Source organism: Spea bombifrons, chromosome 3, assembly GCF_027358695.1.
Source record: "Spea bombifrons isolate aSpeBom1 chromosome 3, aSpeBom1.2.pri, whole genome shotgun sequence".
Lineage (NCBI taxonomy): Eukaryota > Metazoa > Chordata > Amphibia > Anura > Pelobatidae > Spea > Spea bombifrons.
In genome coordinates this window covers 29,447,449-29,471,696 of record NC_071089.1, presented here as the reverse complement: position 1 = coordinate 29,471,696, position 24,248 = coordinate 29,447,449, and the positions used below count along the sequence as shown (strand labels likewise).

At 37.6% G+C, this 24,248-nt stretch overlaps 1 protein-coding gene across 1 annotated transcript in view; it reads left to right on the top strand.

The window, feature by feature from the left end:
• Nucleotides 1-24,248, top strand: part of TTC27 (tetratricopeptide repeat domain 27) — a 144,550-nt gene that overhangs the window by 103,832 nt on the left and 16,470 nt on the right. Inside the window, exons 11-13 of the mRNA XM_053459109.1 lie at nt 19,664-19,759; nt 20,403-20,525; nt 20,821-21,048. Coding sequence (XP_053315084.1) covers nt 19,664-19,759; nt 20,403-20,525; nt 20,821-21,048 — 447 coding nt within the window. The remainder of the gene's footprint in view (nt 1-19,663; nt 19,760-20,402; nt 20,526-20,820; nt 21,049-24,248) is intronic.

Below are 24,248 nucleotides of genomic sequence, written 5' to 3'. Positions count from 1 at the left end.
AACATAACATATAGTTTGTGTTGTGCCTTAATCAAAGTGCTGCTACTGTATATAATACCAGAATTAGCTCCCGTCAGAATAAATTGCCTTATAGCATGGGAAAGGTTTGGATGGGTTGGGGGAAGAAACACCGGTTTCATAAGGGGTCTTCTGAGACCTTATCATTTGGTGATAGAAAGTGAGTGTTCTGCAGGTTCTCATAATAGCTCGGCCATATTGACCTTCATTGACTCATTGATGTTGAGAGAGCCCCAACTTCTTAGAACACCATTGTGTGCAGCTGAGAAAAACCTTGTTCGCCCAAATGTATCGTGAAGGCCTAATGCAACTACCTCCTTCTCTGTGTGATAGACTGGAATATGTCTGACAAACCTGATGACATGTCAACGAACCTAGTCTGCCTAGACATACGCAATGGGCAAATCAGCCATGACTTAAAACAATATGTATATAGTAACCTTCATACCTACACATACATGTGTGAGATTGTCTGTGCAAGCATGTGTATAGAAGTAGTGGTACTATTTCCATCTCTATATTGTGTAACAATACACCTTTTGTTTGCAAAATCTTGGTTGGAGAACTTTGGAAATACTTTAAACTCCGCTCTGTGGTAAAACTGAAAAAAAGATCTAAATAAAATTTGAAACATGTAGAAATGATTTTATTGGTTATGCTGCCAAGCGGAGTTTGAGACTTTCCCCCATCTGTGGCCAAAATTCCAATGTAAAATTGAAGAGAAAAATGCAGTTCAGTTACATCCAGGTAATTTAAGGACATTAAATCCCAGGGAGAAAGGACAAAAATAACAACAACACGAAAATACTACTGGATCTTTTGTCTGTTGCTGGATCACTTAACCTCAGATAAGAAGGCTGATATAGTCACCATTAACAAAAACAAATAGATGCACCTGCTACCTACCACCTTTTCAGATGTTTATTGTTAAACATTCACGTCAATGCATCAATCTCTTTAAAACAACATCTAAAGTTACTAGTTATTTTGAATGTGTTGAATGCATAGTCGAGTTGTGATCTACAACTCCTTAACGCTCATTTCAAACTGTAACTATTAAAGCTAAAGCAAGCGGCTATTTTATCTGACTCCTCATCTAGTAGAGCAACACAAAAAACATAGTTTTAGGTGATTTACTTTAGATTATTGCCAATTAAAAAACAAAACAGAGAACGGCAATTTACTGACCATGGCTGATTTGTCAGATGGTAGCCTCAGATCTGATTTGGTTCTATATGATCTGGACTTCAGTAGCATCTGCTGTCAGGTTGGAACATTAATTCTGTACTCAAAGTTCCTTAAAGTGATTTTCACAATGTCTCTTTTGTGACATACTGATAAATTGCTGCACCTTGATATATATCAGTAGACCTGCCTACATATTGAAGCCATGTCGTTATATTCTCTTGTATTAGATTAAAAATAAGTTTTCTAAATACTGTGCTGTTTTCTTTTTGAAATCAGCTGTATATTAGCTATTTCTATGTGTTCTGGCTCTATTGTCTTAGCTCTAGCATATATACCCTGTTATATTAGTTCTCATACACCCTTACTCATTCAGTCTTGCTCCTGTACTGAGCACAAGCTCTGTGATAATTCTAACGGAAGCTAGTTCTTACTAAATATGTCATAACACATTCATTTACATACATTACCGCTAGAATCTTATTACCCAGTTCTTTATGCTGTTTCAGGTGCCAGCCGTCAGCGATAGCCTTTTTTAATTTATACTGAACAGGGATCTCCCACTTCTGTACACTCATAAATGTTTTAAAACGTATGCCTTCCAGAAACCTTGTTCTGGAGCCAGAAAGCTGTATTACTTTTTTTTTCTGAGCCTCAAGTCACCAAAATAAGTATGAAAATGGCTGTACAGAATATTGACTTTTGCGTAAGATGAAAAGGTAGAGGTGAATCATTATGAATTATACAACTCTCCTGCAAACTCTTTAGCAAATTGATCTCGAAATGTTAATGGCGTTATAAAGTGCTGACTTGCCTATTTTTATCATTGTGATGGGGTAACTCTTTAATTAGGTTGTATCATACAAATGGAGATTTTCCAGACTTTTATTAAAAAATAAAGCTTTTATATTGTGTCACATTTACCGACCATTACTCTTTTTTAATTTTGCATTTATGTCCGATATTCACTTACTGGTAAGGAGCTTTAAAGTAAAATTTTTAGTGTTATCTTAAGGAAATTTCCATTTCACAGTATGACATTTTTTGCCATTTTCCCATTAAACATGTTTGTTGTTAATTGGTGTGGACTGATGTGTTGAAGTTTGCCGAGCATTAATGAATCTAAAGTAAATCTAATCTTCAGTCACTATGGTTTAGATAACATATCCAAGCCATTAAGTGGCAGATTTAACATTTCCCCCTTATGCCTTTTATCTTGATCAAACGGAACTCGTTCTAGTATTTTGGAAATAATTTTCCATGTTTGGGTTATTTTAGAACAGAAGAAAGTAATTGTACTCATTAGCCGGTAAAGGAGCTGACAGTGCTTTGCCAAACAACATGTTTTAATCTCTTATCTGGAAAATGAGTTAAAATAGTAATTTTGAAAATATAAGCATATTTCTCTAATGAATGGTATTCCATTAGTTAAAGGGAAAGTGATGCTTTATAACAAGGTGACCTTGTGATTATATAAATGTTAATATATGTGATTCTAGCGCAAACTTTGAAAAACTAGTTTTCTTAGTGTATGGCCACTTTTCAAACTTTGTGACAGACACATCTCCCATTATGTTGAGCAACACACTGTGGCTACTTGTGAGGTGTAGATTATGTTTTCTAAAACATGGACAGATTTCATACCCTCCAACATTCAAGTTGCTTGAATTGGGATGCATGTGTTGAGATGTGGCAAGAAGCAGGGAAGAGTGGGGCTGGGTCAGAAGAGGTCACCTGGTGTCAGGGTTCCACCCTGCCAGCCTGGACTATGTGATAATTATTCATTGTCACTAGTGGCCACCCTTCCCTCTCAGGAGCACCCCTTTCTAATTACTTGGGACAGATGAGCCATGTTACCTGAGTGTAGCCTTGCCCTTGCCTGCTCTGCCCTTCAGTCTGGGCCTTTGCATTGTAGTGTATTCATGTTTGCTCTTTCTCTGCTTCCTGGTCCTGTTCTGTTCCTAGCAATTCTCTGTTTGAGTCCAACTGTTTTGACCTGACTTTTCCTGACCTTGATCTTGGTTTCGGATTTGGCTCTTGTGATCTCCTGGTGCTGACCTGGCTTCTCCTGACCTTGCTCTCTGCTTCTGATTTGGCTTTTGTTCCTGTGATCTCCTCATATTGACCCGGCTTGCCTGACTACGTGTGCCCTGTCTGAGGGCTGCCATCTGTGTTCCTCGTCTGAGGAGTCCCCCTATCTGAAGTCTGCCCCATGGTCCCTTATCCGAAGTCTGCTCCATGGTCCCCTATCAGAAGTCTGCTCCGTGGTCTTGTATCCAAAGTCCGTATCCTGCCATGGTTCATCGTATCACGCTTATTGACCAGTCCTGCTTGCCCGTGCCTGACACCTGCCCAACTTACCTGAATTGCAGCCTTGTGAGGCTAGAGCCGAGAGAAGGCAATCTGGGAGCTTCAATGAACAGTTACAAGACAACAGCGCGGTGCCCAAAAATCACGAATGCCCCACGGAAACTGGGACTATTAGGAAGGATAAGATCTCACCATGCCTAAGGATCAAACTTGTTTCCAGAAATGCTGCAGAAAATGTATCAAAGTTTTACTTTAACAAATGTAGAAACCATCACACCCTTTAATTTAATAATTTTGCAGATAATTGCCGTACAATGAGAAGCCCAGCACAAAAACTCCACAAAGGATTTTTTTTGTTACTATCCATTTACAGAATAGTTTGCCCTTAGTACAAGCTGAAATAGAACAGACATTACATTTTCTTCATAGTTTGAAGTATGTCAAGACAATTTGTCTGTCTAGACATCACATTATTGTAAGCATACTCTTATTTTGCAATTTAATTAATAAAAAGCCATTGGGTTGAATCAGGGAACAAATAGAACATTTTGAACAATACTAAAGAAGCCATTCCTCTATTTCATTATTAATATTCATTATTATTAATGGTAAAAGATTTCAGCTTACCTGTTATGGAATGAGTCCTCTCCATCTGCTTTGTGTTTCATGTACCCAGATCGTACCCTTGCATAATAAATAAAGAAAAGTTGCTTTTAGGAGACCTTACCTTGTAGAATCCACTTCTGCTTCTGCCTTTTTTCCAGATTTGATGCTAGTGAAAAGAAAAATCAGTTAATTCTACAATTTCGTCATTGTAATACATCACCAATATTATCTAACACTTATTATAAAATCACTATTACTATGGCTATTTCTTAATACATTTTAAAACACACAATCTTGGACCTTTAATACAAATAACTGTTTCGAACCCCAACTTTGATGTACTGCTGTATAACGGGGTGACCGGATGGCCTTGTTAACTGGAGAACCTGGTTCTTGGTATGTGAAGTCTTAGCTCCTTTTCCTCTTTTAGTACTATTTTCATTTCCGCCTAGTTTAAAGGCTTACTCACTACATCGATGTCACGCACATATTGTTGTTTGCAAACATTTTGTTGAAGTCGTTTGAAGTCTGCATGCACACGGCTAAGGGCTTCCTGCTTAGGTTCAAAATAGAGATCATAATGAGCGGTTGCTGACTTTGAGCCTAAAAGAAATTGTAACAACAACAAAATGTACAAAGAGAACCTTATAATGAGGTTATAGGTCATCAAATTGAGCACAATTCTAAGATGGCTCATTTTACGGGGCTGCTCTTGGAGAACTAGTAAGCAAACCTCTCCATGGTATAATCTGTTCCTCTTAGAGGTTGAAAGAATACTTTATATATGATAGGATTGGCAAAAATGTACCCCCTCCTGTTCCCTTGGGCTTCTATAGTCGCGCCTTGGTTACTAATGGTAAATTTATTTCCCGCTACCAGTGTTCATCAGCATATCGGCCCTTGAAATAGTACAGTGTGTTTTAAAAAGGCGCGTTCCATAAATTCTTTACTCATTTAGAAACTGCCGTCTGGTGCTCGTCCGTCATGTCTACCATTTTTACATATTGAGCGTCTAATGTACTTCCTGGTAAAATATTTGAAAATTGTATATTTTGACATTTCGTGAAATTGTCGTTGGCAGCAGCAATGCATTTGAATAATGTAATTATTTGTAGCTGTCTAAATAAATGGAGAAAATAGATTGTTGGCATAGACAATATAAAGGCTGCTTCCGTTTTATTAATAAAATATGTTAGCTCTACTTTGTGGTCCAACCATCATACAACAGAGGACGTTTTCTGAGTTTTGTTTTAGTGGTTTTTGACCGCCATGTTTTGAAAAGAAACATTGTTGGCTATTATGATTAAGAGCATGGCGTTTAAACTGAGTGTTGACTGGCCCTTTAATATATTCATATCTAGCACCTTTCTATGCGTGAGTGTATGTGGTTCATGCATTCGTGTCAAAGGATCTTTTCTATTGATCTGGTTTGTGTAACATAGAACACTAGTGTTCTTGTATCCTGCCAGGACATTAATAACAATACTAAAGCTTATCAGCATTTGAAAAGTTGTCCTTACCTTGAAAACTATCTGCTGTAAAGCTGATTTTCTGCTGTGATCCGAGCAGTGATAGGATTTTATTTTGCGTCTCAGGTTGGACTTGATGTCGGACAGGAAAAGCTCCTGAGGAAACTATGCCTAAACAGCAATATTGGTTCGATCACCATCGTAACAAAATGTTTATGTTGCTTAATGAACCACAAGCCTTATGAGTACTCGGGTATCGATTTGCTTGTATGCCATTTGGCTACTACTTGGCATTATTTTTGGTGTTATGTTTAGGGTTTGAGCCAAGTTCTGATGAAGTCAGGAGGCAGCTTCACAGCATTCAGATCACAGAGGCACAAATGGGCTAGTAACCTAGTGGGCCAAAAATACAATAAGCACATTGTATACGCTAATACATCACATACCACTGGCCATTGCCCATTGCATCAACACTTAAAGGTGTGGTCTATTTTCCGATGAACTACGTTCATACCAATACTCCCCTGCTGCTGGGTGGTAGTGCCGCCGGAGCCTCTTTGACTGAGCACCTGAAGGTCCGTCATAGAAGCCCCGGCGGAAGTGCAGGCAGCAGCGGGGTTGTCTGCACCACGCAGGCGCCCACCGGCTGTCAGAGAGGAGGATCCAGGGCTAAATGATAAATAAAATAAAAAAAAAAACAAAAAAACCCTGCCCGGTGCCCAGAACTGCATGTCCCGGATGTCAGGCGATACGACTTGTGCATCCCTGCGCTAAACCCCGATTATATAAACCCCCACTTTAAAGACTTAAATCGAGCCAATACGGTGTGTATATATATATATATATATATATATATATATATATATATATATATATATATAATTTGTTTTAGTTGATGACGTTCTTATGTGTGCTGTGTATCTGGACTACAATAGGAGAACTTCTGCACCATTGTTTTAACCAATTTGCTGTATACATTATAATTCACAGATTGTGTTAATGACTGTGTGTTACTGCACACGTGTAATTGTAATAAGCAGTCAGTGGCAAACAGAACTGATCACCCAGCTGCGCACAGAAGAAAACTCACCATTCTGGAAGAGGAAATAACTGCACATGCCTTTTTAATAAACCACTTAAGTATGTAACTTTATATTGTATGTAATCAGGCGCTGGCATTTGCCAGTTAATTTCTGGCAATTGTTTCTGCTCTACAGAGCTGTTTATAGGCTTTTCATTAGCTAAAGCCTATAGAAACAGCCTGTTTAATCCTGCAGTACGTCATCTAATACTTTGAAGTCTCTAGAGCTTTTTGATATTGAACATTCATTTTCAAATGGAATTAACAAAAATGGTATTAATGCTAACATTGTTATACTGATTATAAACCGCCCATGCTGGCTGGAGCCTTTGATCACTACAACCTTGCTAATCATGTTTCCCCCCTCATTGTTAATATCATTCATAACCGTGGCTTTAACCCTCGGACGTCATAATATTTTTGAATATGATTTGCGGTTCATTAACATTTGGTACTCTTGTATCCTATCATCCATTGAATTGTTTCCTATACATTTGATCTGGTGCTTCTCGCTGTCGTCCAAGTGAATGCTCTCGCCATTCCTTAATACCTTAATTTTATGCTATGTTTCCGGGAAAAGGACAGCATAGAGCATTGGCTCCTCTCATGATCCAACTGGAAAGATAGGAAGTGGCCATTACCCAAGAACGTTATATCTGCCAGTGCCTCCTCTACAAGTCATGATAATCCCCAAAAATGTGTCTTAGAGGTCTGTAGGGTTCAGCGTGCGTCAAAGTGTTTACATTTTGTTGTGATGCTCTTTGCAGTTATTTGTGGAAGTCTAAAGTCAGTGATTTATATAAACAGCAGTAGCCGACAATTGTAACAATAATTGCAAGAGACGCTTCCCAGGAGTTGAGAACGAGAAATGTATATTCATAAGGAAACGCTCAACAAAATATTTTAGTGATACTTCCCCTTGAAATGAAAATAACCAGAGCCCCCTTATTTTAATCTGCTTTGAACTCTTTCCCCTTGGATCGTTTGGTTTCCTATACGTCTGGTAATTTGTTGACGACTGCTTCCTATTTATTTCTAGAAATCGGCATGGGCTATTTCGGCGTACATATGGGGCCTGTATGTCCTACAGAGTCCATTACATGAAAGTAAACCAGAAACCCGTGCTTGCTTGTTATTTAAAATATACTTTTATTGTACACTGGGGTCATGTGGTTATCAAATTATAGCAAAGTAGGAGCTTTGTATTTCCTTTTGAAATATTTTATTGATCTGAAACTTTAATTCCATCTCGGTATATTTGTGTTCTCTTTTCCAAGCTTTATACTGTAGTGTTGTGGGCACATTTTCAAAGTCTGGGAAAGCGTTTTGATGCCAAAATGCTATTCTGCTTTCTATCGTTACATTCAGTATTCAATATTAAAAATGACAGGTTCTGAAATATCAGCTGAATACTCATAGATCCCTCAGATTTGGCAGGTTTTAATTCAGGTTAGCAAGTCAGTGGAATTCCAATAGACCCAAAACCTACAATTTTACAGATGACCTCAATGTGATTTCCTCTGCATATTTGGTAGTCTATATCCACAGATTTGTAGATTGCCAGGAATTTATTCCTATGAAGAATACTAACTTTGCCAATTTTTATTACTAGATTTTTACTTACAAAAATATCTATCAAGTTACACCTAACTGCCAAACCTTGTTAATCTCGTTGTTTTTAGTAACAGTAACAGTGTTATAGGTTCTAGATCAGAGGTGTCCAAGTATTTTCTGCAGCAGACCACTTCATCAGATATTAATGTGTGCGTGGGCCGCTCTTTTTTCATTGAGATAAAATATACAGGGTGACTCCTATCAGGACATAGTACACCAGACACATACAATGGTACAGCATGGCCCTATCATTACAGAGTGATCCAGGCAGAGAAGTTGGTATAGAATAACACTATATACTGAGCAAAATATTGACAGTGATAATGCATAACTCCGATATCTTCCAACATCATTATTTGTGTTTGCATTTAGTTGCTTTTTCACTCTGGCTCGGTCTTACTCAATCTCACACTCTCTCTCAATGTCTCCCTACCTTGTCCCCTAACTGCTTCCCTTCCTCCTTTCCCTCAGCTCTGTTTCTTCTCTTGTCTCTTCTTGTTCCTTCTCTTGTCTCTTCTGGTTCTTGTGTCTTATTTTTTTTGTCTGCTTGTCCCTATGTCTTCTTGTTTCATCCACCTCTCCATGAACCAGGCTATCCAGAGCACTTCTGCAAAAGGACTGAGCCCCCGGGCACACCCTCTCGCCAATTGGAGGAACGTGGGAAGGCTGTCTCCGGAGCTGTCCCCTTTTACAGAAGTACTTCAAGGAGCCAGGATAATGCAGCAAGATTTGCGGAGAAAGAGAGACGCAAAGATGCTTCTCTTTCTCCATGAATCCATCTTCATTTTTCTTTTTTAATAAATAATATTAACTACAAAGAACACTTGGAGGATTTAAACAGCAAAAAATACTGTAGAGTACTGTTGGTTGCTAATGCCTTCCACAGGATATTTTTTCGCTGCTTATATGGGAAATTCTTGATCTAGATTTCAGACATTACGAAAGCCTTCCTCCTGTTTCCTCTTCCCATAGTACAATAAAAGTATTTAACATGCTGGAGCCTGACCAATTAATTTACAGTAAGAAATCATTGGCATGTTTTGATTATAATCTTGTGATAACACCCATAATTGGTTCTCTGGGAACAAAACGTGCCTTGGGATTAATGCATTTCTTTATCATGGTGTTCACGAGTTCTATATGTTTTATCCAACCCATTCCACCCTGATTACAAAGCAAAACTAGAACAATCTGCTGCTACATTTGATACGGTTACCATGAATACCAATGGAATTCTCCTGCTGTTTGCTCCAGAATTGACCCTGTTCCATCTTGCTGTATGTGGCCCTTTTATATGTTTAATATGTATGCTAAATCTTACCTGGGAATTCTCCTGGTTTTCCAGGTGAAGACCAGATTTTGGTCACTTTCCTCTTTCTCCAGTGGAGCAGGGTTTGACTACATACAATTTAGTATTACCTTTAATGTGTTATTAAGCAGTGTAGTGCGCCATTAAATATTTTTTTCTTGTTTCATGTTACATTTTTGGGGTTATTCAATAAAACAGGAGCTGGTAGTGGTGATGTGGTTTCATTTCTCTGAATTCGCTATTTCTATTCACTCATGTCACTATGGGCCATGTTGGTCTAATAATTCCTGGATACATTAGTTTGGTTTTTATTTATGTTTATTTATTTTTTTTACCTAATATGGCATTTACAGGATCATACCGCTGATTTCCCTACTGCCCTGCACTTCACCTCAGTGTGCTTTCCGATAAATTCTCATCTTTCATATGACTTTTTTTCTATGAAGAATATGAATTATCAATTTCTTGAAACCACATCCAGGTGAAGCAGTGTAATTTATGGCAATACATCATCTTAATGGGCTTGCATCTGTCATGTGGCTCCTTGCATTTGGTATAATGTAGAACAGAAGCCTAGTTATAGGGTAACTGGACCCAGGCTGATCATGATGAGTAGAAGAAAGAGAAAATTTAGTCAAGATGTGACTTGACTTAAACCATGATCCCCATCGGTATTCACTAAGGAATTTATGTCGTAGGTCAGTATATCGGATGCAATTGAGGACCTTTTTTCCTGACATAGTTGTTTTGTGTGTTTAGATTTAACCTTACCCTTCATGAGTTAGTGCCAACAGGTGTACTTAGTGTTACATTATAGTATAGGGGATGGACTTTAATTGGAATGTGTATATAGATATAATAACAGAGGATACAAAAAGTATTCAACCATTCCAATGCTGATCAGATTTTTTACAATTAAATCAATTAAATATACTTTATTTGCATAATTCCAGCTCGTTAAAAGCAAAGGGTCAAATGGTATACACTGTACTTGATGGAATTAAGAAAAAAATTTACCCATAATAAAGGAACATCCTTGGTGAACATGTTTTGCTTCAGATGTCATATTTTAGAACTATATCAAATTATGGAACAATTTACTGAAATAAATCGACCCAATGCTTAGAGTGGGTGGGTTGGCAGCAGCCTGTCTGTTGGGCAGACAGAACCTATGGTAGTCTTAGAATCTGTGGCAGTCCCACATCAAAACAGTTGTAATTAACATATAGAGACATATAGACAACTGTGGCTGACATCAGTGTACCTTTACTCTGGACCTGGATATTTTTTGACTAAATGTTTTAGGCCTATGTAATTAGTGGACATTTGACAATGTGATCCATATCCATTAATGACTCCCTTATACATTTTTCCTACACACGTGCATGAGTGAATGAGTATGTGTGTGATAGCATGGATGTGTAAGTGGAGAGGCAAAGATGGCATACGCAAGCTAGTTGGGGCAAAGATGGCACAGGGAGGCGGGACAGGTGCTGTGGTTGCTTTCTGGGTGCGAGGGCTGGCCTGGGGTGTGTGACCTGTGATCTATGTCTGCAATTTAGGGTTTCCATACATTATTTATTAGAACTATACATTCAATGCTGAGTTTGCTTGTTATTTTTCAGCTGATCTATACCTGCAATGCTATGTTTTATGTTCCATTTATTAATACCTGCAAATACAGGGTTTGTATGTCTTATTCAGTTGATCTATACCTGCAAAGCTGTGTTTCCATGTGGTGTTTATTTGATCTATACCTGAACTGCATGAGGGAGGACAAGAGAGGTGTGACACAGTGAAGGAGGGGACAAAGGGAGTCTGGGGGTGATGACTAGGAGGGGGCACCACTCGCACTCCGTTTCAGGTCACTCGCCAGACCCGCACCATTCATTGTCTATGAGATTGGCATAGTATTTTGCTTCTCCCCTGTGTGTTTGGTGTGAGGATGTCCTATGTGGAGTCACATTATGGTCAGAAGAAGCTGACTCTGACAGTCTCCTCCTAATCTGTAGAGTTAGTTTGGCAAGTACTTTTGTTTTTTTGGTGTTGGAGTGGAGGGTGGGATTGTATGCCAGTGAGTCGGGGGGCAATCAATATTATTGGCTTTCCTGATGCACTTCAATGCTTATAGCTGGGTTTTGCCGGAGATGCTTTCTATTAAACACATCCATTGCTCCATCGGATAGCTAACCAATAGGCATCTTTGATAGGCAACAATGGCAGCCTTTAAGTTACCATTGTCAATGTATTTTTTTTATTACAATAGTGGAGCAAGCTAAGAATCAGTAAGCAACTTTTGACCTTTCATAGTATATCATTGTTTTCCTTTCCTTATGCTTTTCTCCTCTTTTATTTTCACCTTTGTTTCCCTCATTTACTCCTGCATAATATATAGCTCTGTTTTGTCTGTCTGAAAGTTCGTTCACTGTAAAACTTTGACAATAACTTTTTTCCTTTTTAATCCCAGGGTCAAGAGTTAGGAAATTCCCATTTATTTCTGTACTGCATCCCTCCATAAGTCATTAATATAACAATGCATTTTACTGAAGAGAGAGAGAGAGAGAAGAATATTTATGATATTTATAAAGAAAAGATAAGGCAGAGCTACAATTAAAATAATTGGCATTCTTCTGGGTTTTATAGATAAAAAAGTGCTCATTTAACCCTTTGAGTCTGGACATTGTCCAACATTCCTAAAAGTTTTTTTTTTTTTTATGATGCTGTATTAAGTGTGCCACTGGGATACAAGTTACTGACGTATTGAAACCGTTCAGAGTTAACTGTAAGGCATTACAATGCTGATTGATACAGTACATAACAAATCTGTATCCCAGTCATATCTAGGAATATGGAAATTTATATGTGATGTTAACTGCGTTCACGTAGAGCAGTTGTAAAATTTACACCGTTGGAAGTTTATAAAGGTTCAGTTAGTATGTGATTTGCACTTGCTCCATAATCTCTATACATATACAGGCCTTATCACCATGGAAATTGGTTGATGCTGTGCTTAGTGTGACAGCTCCTGAGATTACTATGTGATAGTAGCGGTAGTGGCGAGGCTGTGATAGTGCACAGTTTTTTAAAAACTTTTTTTTAAATTTTTTTAAAATTAAATATTTAACAATTCTTTAATCTATTTTTCCCTCTTGTGTTTTACATTGAATTTACATTACTTTTTTTCCCATCAGAATTATTAGACTCTAGTCAATCCTAGTTTAAATTAGATTGGTAATGGTTACCCGTGGTCATCTAACTTGACCTGCTGTCATAAATGATATCTGTGTTGTTTCAGCTGCATAACTTTCCTCCTTAATTTATGGAATCCATTTAAAAGCATATTTCCCGCAAAAAAAAAACACCGATTTTTTTGCATGACGTGAATTTGATAAGGCAATTGGTGAGAATGTTTCTTCTTGGAAACGCTTTACGGCTTATCTGTTTGCAGTGTCAGTGTTGCTGATGGATGCAGTATTAATCTTCTCATGAACAAAATCAACAGTGTTAGTGTCAGAATAGGCAAGGTCTGAGGCCAGAGTGAACCTGGCACAGGGCTCTACACCTCTTGCATTGGACGGCCATGTATCGGGCCCTGATGGTGCTGTAAGTCTTTTCCCCCCCAAAAAAGGTAAAATATACAACGTGCAGCTCCAAAAACAAGGCTCAAACAACAATGAACAATTCCACATAGTATGGAACATCCATTCTTGTGATTGAGCAAGTAGTATGATATGTCCGTCACTCTTTGTTCCAGATTATAAGATCCTTTGAGCAGGGCTTACCTCACCTCACTAAATTGTTACGTGATACACAACTTATGTCCTATTTACCCATTGTACAGAATAAGATGGTACCATATAGATGAGTAAATAATAATAATACTATAAGCAAGTAGTGTTTACTTTTGGTAAACAGTAAAATACTGAGAAGCATGCCCTTTTCCATTAAGCTTTTGTAACTGTTCTGTTTTACCCCGAGCCTCCCTTTCTTCTCAATCAAACTCTCTGTCACTTTGTACATAATGCTTAGATGGCTGGCAAAAAAAAGAGATGGGCGTTAGTTAATCATTGATCAACCAATTAAAGCACCTTTCCTAGATATAAATGTAGAATTATAAATACCTTGTTAAGCAGCTGAAGAGGCTATCATGCAAAAAGAGAAGGAGTCAAGTAGAATTGCGAGGGAAGTGTAAGAGCAATCAGAAATGAATACATTAACATTGCTGTCCCCTTAATCAGTATGACTTGATTAGTAGCGTTCCAATCTCTTCCCTTCATAATTTTTAGTTCCAAGTGAAGACAGTGCATACCTCCCAGCGTAAAATGGATGGTCTAAGACGCTTATGGTGTATCGTAGTAGAAACATAGAGTCTGGTGACAGATAAGCACCATTTATCCTGCGCGTTCTTTCGGCATCAACAGTTTCACTAATGTGCTATGCTCTACTTGTAGCTCATCATTTTTGCCTTTTATGCAGGTTCCTACTGAAGCATGCCATGTTTAAGGTAGGATGGGAAAGTGGGAATCAGGTCCAAATGATGGAAGACCTTTGAGCACCCCATTGATTTCATACACCTGGCCAGTTTTATTGCTTACACTGGCTCAGTGGTTCTAAGGATGCAATTATATTCCTATGGAATATATATCTATATACACACACTGTATGTATGTATGTTTATACATGTGTGTGCATGTGTATGTGTGTGTGTATATATATATATATATATATATATATTTATTATAAACATTAATAAAGGAGTCGGAGTGGCGAAGATTAAAAAAAATCCTCAAGAACCTAATGAGTTAACTCCCAATGTAAGTGATTCCCATTCTAACTTGCTGTAATCATATGGGACATTGCCTATACATTTCCTTACAATTGTTAGTCTAGAAGTCTCGAAACATAGTTTTTGATGGATTCGAGTTTGGATAAAATGAAATAAACCCTTCCCCAGTGCCTTTGGGAGTTGTTAAACATTCTGAATCATATTTTAGATTGTCTGCTCTATTCTTGGATGATTAAATAATCCATAGTAAAATTCTATTGAGCTTAACTCCATTTACTTAATACTGAATTTTCTGGGCCATAAAAATTCTCTTGTCCTCCTTGGCTCCCCCCCCACCTCCTTTGATCTACATTTCAGAACTCAAATGAAAAGCTGTGGGCAGTCTTTGGCCTGTTGAACTGTATCCCATTATCTTGTAAGAAATTGGCGCTTAGAAAGAGATTAATACTCTCATAGTGTCTGAAAATACAGTCATAAATATAATTACCGGATAGCGTAGCTGTGTTCCCCCCCTGCAAATTTAGAAGAAGCTAACAAGATTTATTGTTGCCAGAGCTTTCAGACAGTAAGCAATATATGAAAGCTGGTTTATTAACCCATTGCTCACTAACACACATCTATGTAAAAATAAATACATATAAAACATAAATATATGTGTGTATATATATATATATATATATATATATAAATATATTTATTCTATATTGAGTTTTTAGTTCAGGATACGTTAGATTATATACGACATCAGATGCATTCTTTCAGTTATATCAATCTATTAGTTTTAATTCCCACACTGGTTGTTTGGAGTCTTTTTGCTAGTGTTTAATTAATAAATAAATAATTAGCCATGTAAAACAAGACATCAATTATGATTAAGCATCAATGTATTGTCAGCGTTAAGGGCCCATGCTCTATTTGACCTGTGAAAAACTATAACAACCAAATTCTCGTGCTCCTTAGTGAATGTGAAAATATAGTCAAGAACGTAATAATACTTCCCAGATGACTGCCGCAGCCCATAAACACTCTTCCTCAAAGTGTAGGTAGATCAATATGTAAATCGTTGGGGCGCAAGTACATACAGGGAAAAAAACAATATGATAATAGTGCAATATGTCTAAACATATGGTGTGGTGTATTATGCACTCACAAACAATATAGATGCATCAGACCCATCAGCTTATGGTGTAAAATCCTTTTAATAATCTTCTTTAAAATCTATGAAAAAGCAAACTACAATAGTGCACTATCTTTAGGTGTGCCGGATGGAAAAAAGTCAAATTGCACTCATAGATTATGTAGGCATGACATAAAGAGAAGTGCTTAAACGCTTGTTACACCCAAGGTCCGCAGTAGTTCTGCCAGAGAGAGTCCAGTTAGTCCAGTTAAATCGTTCTCGACGCGTTTCGCCGGTTCGGCTTCCTCAGGAGCACTGGAAATAGTTAAAAGGAGTAATCGGTAAGTCTTACCGAGTAACATAGTAGTTTAAAGCCAATGTATTGCTTCTCTGTCTTTTGGCTTAGAGTACCTGTTGGTGGGGGAAGTGGGATCCTTACACCGTAAAACTCAGGATACTAAGATGACACAGTTGTCATTTTTGGAGCCCCCAGGTTAGGTCACCTGGGCGCTCATCACTTTGGTACTTGGATGAGAGGTATACTCGCACACTATAACTTTGATTGGGCTGTCCACCGAAATGCACCAGGACCCTTACTTGCACCTTTTTGTTTTTTCCTCACTGTCCCAGTCCATGGCTGACAGGTGATGGATTTTTTTTTTTTATAATACCAGCCATCTTTTGGGGCCATAATGTCACTTTTTTGTTTTTCGGAGTATATTCACTCATTGCATGCTCTGGAAATACCACAGTGGAGTCAGGTCCAGGAAGACCGTCCATCTCTTGACAAAGTTGCCAACCAGATAGTGAAATGTATGTCAAGCATTCATTTCTAACTATATATGACTATATCTTCTGCGCTATCTAATATTCCCTTTACTACTCTGTGACCTTAATTTATAGCTTTAAAAACAATTAAAACCTAGAAATTAAAATAAAAAGGTTGATGTACAGATGGCTTCGTGTTACTCTGCAGGACACCGGCCAGGGGAACTCTGAATCAGCATTGAGTAGGAAGTCTCTGATCAGTACCCAAATGTCTCAAAATGAGCTGGTTCTTTACACATTTCTGGCTGCGGTCTAACAATGTACAGAATCCATAAAATCCTTCATGCTTCTCCAGCCGACTGCATCTTAAGCTGCAAAAAATCAGTTTGCAAATTGCCTGAGGCTTTTCATTTTATGTTTTATTACCTTAAGTGTAGGACCAGCGGCTATTAGGATAATATCTGAGCTGTGCGGAGGTAGTTTTAGCACATAATAAACAGCACAGAGCTAGTTTATAGCGGAGGAAATATGCATAATATGGCCAGTTCAAGTAAATGCACTGTTCTGCTCTCATTACTCTAACAAGTGCACATTTTTCCTGGTCTCGAAAGACAATTAAAGTTTGATAATACATTACCTTTCAGTGTTGACTCCATGATGACTTTTTAATTGGCTTTATGTGGTATATTACAGCCATATGGTATTACTCAGGGATTTGCTGGAAGGGAGAATGGGGAAGAATGTGGCAAAAGGCAGGCAGCCGACTTTTCATCAACGGCAGATTTCTGTGAAGTAAATCCAGACGATTGGAGAGCTGCGCTGACCACTTTGTGTTTTTTAGCAGTCTGCTTAAAGCTCAATTTGTCCTGACTGTCTTGATTTCAGGGGCTTTCAGTTTGATAAAGAGCTGATGTCATAAGTATTTTCCTCCGCTTGCCAGAAGAGTTATTGGAAGAAGGGCAGAGAAGGTTTTTCCAAAAAACATTTGGATTTTTACATTAACGTATCACTCGCAGCAAAGTGAAACGGGAAGGGAAAACAGAAAATCTGGTGTTTCAAGGCTTTGTGCCGGATTCACACGGTTTCTTTCTGCAATAGATGGATATGGATTCAAAACGCAGTATTTAATTTATCTCAAAAATGTTTTGTTGTCAAGAAACAATTACAGGGAAGGAAAAAAAATATTTGATCCTCTGCTGGTTTTGTACGTTTGCCCACTGACAAAGACATGGTCAGTTTATAATTTTAATGGTAGGTTTATTTGAACCATGAGAGACAGAATAACAACAAAACAATCCAGAATAATGCATTTAAAATAAGTTATAAATTGATTTGCATTTTTATAAATTGATATTCGATCCCCTATCAATCAGCAAGATGTCTGGCTCCCAGGTGTCTTTTATACAGGTAAAAAAGTTTAATAAAACTCTGACTGGAATCTTGGGAGGTATATCGATTATATCTGCTTATTCTCTTAAACTTGCGTCACTGGTCTGCAGTACTCGTTCTAATGCCGCCATGCTTACAGTGTTCCAGGCAAAGACTCATTGAAGCTATTGGATAAGAGTTGCATAAATCCAGAACTGGAATCTGTAGCACAGGAGGAGCTAACAAAAAACCTTGAAACCTTTAAAGTCTTCACTTTTCATGATCCTCAACAAGCCAAGTGCTGTTTGGAGATGGATGAGAACTGAAGATAATCAATTACTGGGAAGCTACTTGTTTCCCAACCCTACTGCAGTTTTGTGATACCCATACCAAATAAACTTGGGAACTCTCTGTGTGAAGCGCTGGTTAGTCTCTTCTTTCTTTGGACAGGGTAGCAGTGTATGGCCCATTCCCTGCCCACATTTTGCCAACTACCTGCTGACTTTTCCCTGATGCCTGGCCACTCTCCTTCCCAAAAATGTGCTTTGGGCTAGTTGTGGCTAACCTCACCTCATGCAAATCCACTGTCCCAAAAAGAGGGGTAGCCTGCTCTGGGGCATTCTCAGGGATGCACAATGGGTTAAACAATGTAGTTTCCATCTTAAGGTTTTCAGGACCAATTAGCTAATATTTAAAAGTGCGGCTAAGCTTCATTGGAATGCACAATAATTAATAGCAATTTCACTGCTAGATTATTTTAGAATTCCAATGTATTATTTTTGAGGAAAGATAGTTTTGTTTGACCTTTAAATCATAAGGACTTTTTAAGAAAGAAGCTACTAAAGTATACCCCAGTTAGTACAAGAAAAACTTGCCAGAGGCCCATGTTAACACACCTTAAAATGGTCACTATGCTGCCTTCAAATCTCTCGTAGGAACATGCGGGGAGTACATCTTGAATTTGTTTTTCTTTTTCGTTTCTGGAATGTCTGTGTTTTTATTGGCACTTTCAGACCTTCCAAAAAACTCTACAAAATGAGAGCATCCCAAATACAATTGCTGTCTTGCTTAGTATAAAAAAATACTTTTTATCATTTAGAATTTGAAATATTAACTTGAAAGGAATCCAACACAACTGTAGAGAAGTTCTTCTTGCCAGGTGTTCAGAGTTGTGTCACTGGTTTCTTATACATTTCCCAAAATCATTTTTTTGCTGTTATTACATCATTATTATCATTTGCTTTATAGCACATAAATATAGCATCGTGATATATAGAAATTTAGCATAGTTAGCATTTTTTAGGTATGTATACTATGCTAAGAAAAAGTCATATTGTGTACATCTGTGTACCACACACATTCACTGTTTGGTGTTTGGGCAATTAAATATATAGTGTACTCTTGCATTGTGTTGTGTTGTAGACTGTGTTGGCTTAGACCTCCCATGCCGGCCCTTCCAATTGATCGCCTAGGCTATTATATGTTTAACTTGGTAGCTGGACCTCGGCTGTACTTTAAATTATACAGATGTATCATATGGCTTAATCCTACAAGCCATGAATATGATATGAGTGGCCCAAACAGGGGAGCAAACTCTAGTTCATACGTTTAATGACTGATGAGTAATTACATTTCTGCTACTACATCCTTGGCTGTGGTTCATTGTTGACTGCAGACATTAAGCTCATTTGACACTTAAAAATGTTCTTAGTTCCAATCTGGAGCTATACTGAGTAGAATTTTAGAGGTGAGCTAAAAGGGTACAAAGTAAGTCATGGGGTGGGACAGTAATTAAATGGAAATGTGCAATCTCTTGACCTAACAACTTATTTTGTTTTCCAGCGTCAAAAATAATTAAGTTGAAATGCCTATAAAGCCAAACCACTCTTCTCATATCTGCAAAAACTGATGCATTAGTACATACATAATACATAAGCTTTTGAGATATTATCGTTTGTCACTTGCTATTTTATATTTTTTATTTCCTATAATATATCTTTTTCGTATGTTTTCCCCCAAAATGTTTTACTAGGCGCTTGCTGACCAGTTTGAAGGAAAGGAGCCACCTGTCAGTGAACGTCTGAAAGTTTTTTACTGTTCGCAGATGCCTCCAATTTGGCATATTCAGGTAGGTTATCACCTCACAACATGCCGGAGCTATCGCTTCCTTGTAAAAAAAAAAAAAAAAAATGCCCTGCTGATCATCTTAGAGATGATCTATATAGCACATTCTAACTGGTCCTGGACACTTTTTCTATGTAATGTATTCTATGCATTTTAATTGCAGCCCTTATGTTCTCACTGGCATATGTTTGCCCCTCGCTTATGTTGTACCTGTTCTGTTCTTTTCACCTTGTCAAATTGTAACAATTACATCCCACGATGCCGACATGCATATTGTAGTCATTTTTTCATTGTACAAACTAAATTAATTTCTGTCTTCCTAATTTCCTGCGCAATTTAATTACTTTTCCATGCTTATTCTAATTGTAAAGATTGCATGCTTTCTTTCGTTTGTACATCATCTGTCATACACATATAATTGGAACCAGCGAACATGTAATTGAAAATGTACACATTATTGTATGCAGCCTGTCCTGCACAGTTTAACATGATTGCTTTACATTTTGACATCTAACTCCTGCTTCTTCAGTTCAATCCACCCAGAGCGCAATGTCCTGTGAATCATAACCCATTCAATCCGGCACATAACCCATTCAATCAAGGGGCCGTATCATGAACATCCTAAACCCATTCTTACTTTCTCGTAGAGACAACTTGCCAGCTTACTGTTTGACCTGGGATGTACTAGTTCCGCTCTGCAGATCTATGAGAAGTTAGAGATGTGGGAAGATGCTGTCATCTGCTATGAACGAGTAGGACAGCATGGGAAGGTGAGAAAAGCAACAGCTTTAAGAAAGTTATAGTACTGTCGCTATATGGGTTGTTTATTCTTGGGCAAGATCCTGAGAAATCATTGATACTTTCTAAAAAGATGTCCCATTCTCACTCGCTCGTTGTTCTCAGCAGGCTTAATCTGCACCAGAGATTCACTTGGGAATAATATTGATTGGTCCTTGTCAGTCAAAGTTTCAGAAAAACAAATAACTAATGTCATTAAAATTATTTGGGATAAAAAGGTACTTTTGTGCATTTACAAAGAGGACTGATTACTATTATTTCTGTTAGTCTGAAGAGATTCTGAGGCGAGAGCTGGAGAAAGAAGAAACACCACATCTCTATTGTCTTCTTGGAGATGTTCTTCGAGACCACCAGCACTATGACAGAGCTTGGCAACTGTCCAAGCAGCGAAGTGCCCGCGCTATGCGCTCAAAGGGTCTTCTTCATCTACGGAACAGGGAGTTCCAGGAATGTGTGGAATGCTTTGAAAAATCTGTTATGATCAACCCAATGCAGGTGAGAACGTAAAATAATATCAATAGAGCAAATGTATCATTCTTTGCATCCAACATTTTATTACAATCTTTAGATATATGACCAAACTTTAAGGGTTATTCTTCTTTAGTTATTCTATTATGCTCTAGACTCCCTGGTTCTTGCATATTCTCCCATGTAACCCATATAGTGATTAGTCTTGGATTCACAGGTCTTCCTCAGAGACTCATTTTGTAAGCATTGGGAAAAACGTGAAGAACATGTCATAGTGGAGTTTACATTTCATAGTGTAATAGAATCTGCAAGAAGCTCAGCACAAAAGCATCTCCTAATCTGTTTGCATAACACATATTCCAACTTGATCTCTACAGTATTACATCATTTTAAGTTGTCTATTTTAGAAAATGTAGGTTTTCCACATTGTACATTTGGGTATCTCTATTGACTGACAGGCACAAAACCTTAAGAAATCCATAAACCTTTTAGAAAAATATTTACATAACACGGCTTACCATCTCAAGCAGGGTATGTTGAAGAAGGGAGCTGTGTCAATCAGTACTAGAGTTTATATAATGCATGTCTTACGTAATCCCCATATAATTTTAGGACAGTTTTCTGACATTTTCAGATCATTTTTTGTTTCTTCTTAAGGCTTAAAGTATACAGCACAAATATGCCTTTGGTCATGCTATGTTATTTCATGCTATCACACAATAAAGGAGTTATTATATTTTCCATTATATTAGTCACCCCTATTCTGATTATTCTCCTTTCTTATTTCTCTTATTTTTTCTTTGTTTTGGTTTTCAATTTTGTTTTGCTTGAGCTTGGATTATGTTAACTAAGCCCATACCGCTGAGCTAACAAATCTCAAGTGCATCTGGCTCCTTTTTGTGTAGATCAGGTCCATGGATTCACCATTCATGAATCAGCTTTGGCTCTTCCCTACACTGAGCTCCTGTTGACTTTAAAAGACACACATCTCAGAACAACAAATATGGGGATCATTGACCTCTGACCATGGAATTATCCCCACTTGGATCATTCCACCTTCAAGTTTAGTACTTGACCCTAAGACCCTAACATGTTTTATGGACACTTGACAGTGGTCACGTGTCTATTCCTTATGTGTATTTTATGTGAATTACATATAATGTGTCTGTTTTGTTTTGATAAATCTTGTGAAAACATTTTGTCAGGCATCAGAAAACAAGTTCCTCAAATGTGTTTCAAACTACAGAATTGTGTAAATGCAGTATGGTGTTTTGGTCGACTTGCTGGAAAGATTTGCCAGTTGAATTCCTTATTAAACTTAATAGGGACTTTTCTCTGCCACTGGACTTGGCAGATACTGGACAGCAAAAGCTGGACTTGGAAACTCTACTAGGTACTCACATGTTATTATTTATTAGAATGAATTGATATAGCATCATCATATTCTGCTGTGATGTATAGGTGGCAAACGCACTAAAAGAAATAGAACATCACGTCACAATTTAGAGTTACAGAAACAAAGGGTCCTGCTCAAACAAGCTTACTGTTGAGTTTCTGTTGAGCTTGGCACAACCCCAGTGCAACTAAATGGTCCTCTTATGGCGGACCATGGTTTGCTTAGTTAAGTTCTTAAGGAAGTGAGGTTAATTAACTACTTCAGCTTTTGTCTGAGATTTGAGTTGAAATGTGAAACGAATGCATAGTTATATTATTAAATCAAATTTGAGAAAACTCTTTGCTTTAACTATGTACTTTAACGAGCCATTCGTGCTGCTAAGAGCGGCCAGGTTTTTAGCTCACCACTACAGTAATAACATTCTCTTTATCTTTTTTATCATTGTATTGTTTTTGTCTACTTTATTATTCGTTTAGTTAGATGTGCTGTTCCTTCGGGCTATTTGGCTTACTCTGAAACATTAAATGCTTTGAATTGTTGTCCAATGAAACAGTGTATAGGCAGTGTTTCCATTCTTTAACCATTTTCTTTACTGGGCTTTAATTGTTGAATTGTTGCTTCACCTAAACCATGAATTCCTACCATTATCACAAGGGTGATATACATCACTATACATAGAAATTTAAAAACTCACCTTATATCTATAATAATGAGGGTACAGAAGGGGTAATATGTAGATTCAATTAAAGTAATGATTATATATATATATATATATATATATATATATATATGTTTATATATATATATATATATATATAAACACATATATATATAAACAATAATATGCTATTGCACTCCAAACCAGTTCTGTAGTAGCCTGGTGCTAGGTAACAAGGCAAAGTAATATACACAGTCTATGGATAGTTACCAGCACTCTAGGTCTTTTTCCAATGAATACAGATTCCTCTTTTGCAGGTCAACGTTTCAGTCTTTATTTGACATTCATCAGGACAGCTTCTATTTAGTGACAAATAGTAAGAGCAGGACCCTATTTAATCCATAACCAAGGGTGTTGGCTCCATCACTGTTAAACTCAGTGCCATAAATGCGAACAGCTCCTCATTTAGAAGAGCATTTTCCATACTGATAATGACCTCTTGCGTTCTTATTCTAAGGATGTCTAGTGTTTCTTGCCTGCATTTAGGCTTTACTTCTCAGCAAGATGCCCTGTATGAGTTATATGTAGATGTGACCTCTGAGTTTGTACTCCTAAAGGCTTGGCCTTGTTCTCATATGGCAGATGAAGGGATACCATAACCACATGACTTTGTATTTAGCTCAGATGTTTCATTAGCTACAGTCGCGTCATAAAGACTCAGATGAATTCCAGAGTTTGGCCACTGAAGGAAGAGTGCTGCCCCAAGGGCAAAGCAGACCAAGGGAAATGTAGTGGACCATGTGTTCATAGATCACCAAGCCCTATATGAGAAAACTTTAAAATCATTGCAAGAAAACTCTGAAATTGTACAGTATCAGGGAAAAATAGGGAAAATATTCTTCCTAGCAGTTGTGTCCCAATAGTATTCAAACCAGTCACCTTGACATAGTAATAAAGTCAAAAACATTTTATCATGGCTGGTTTCCCTCAGGGGCCACTGGTACACTGGAGTGTCCTTTCAATATTTAATTACAGAAATATAATACAATAATCTTCTGTCAATATTTTCAACTAATTTGTATTTAATTATCATAGCTAGCATAAGGGAACATATCTCAAGAACACAATTATGCAGGAAATATTGGTCCGACTACTGTATATAGTAAGAAGAAA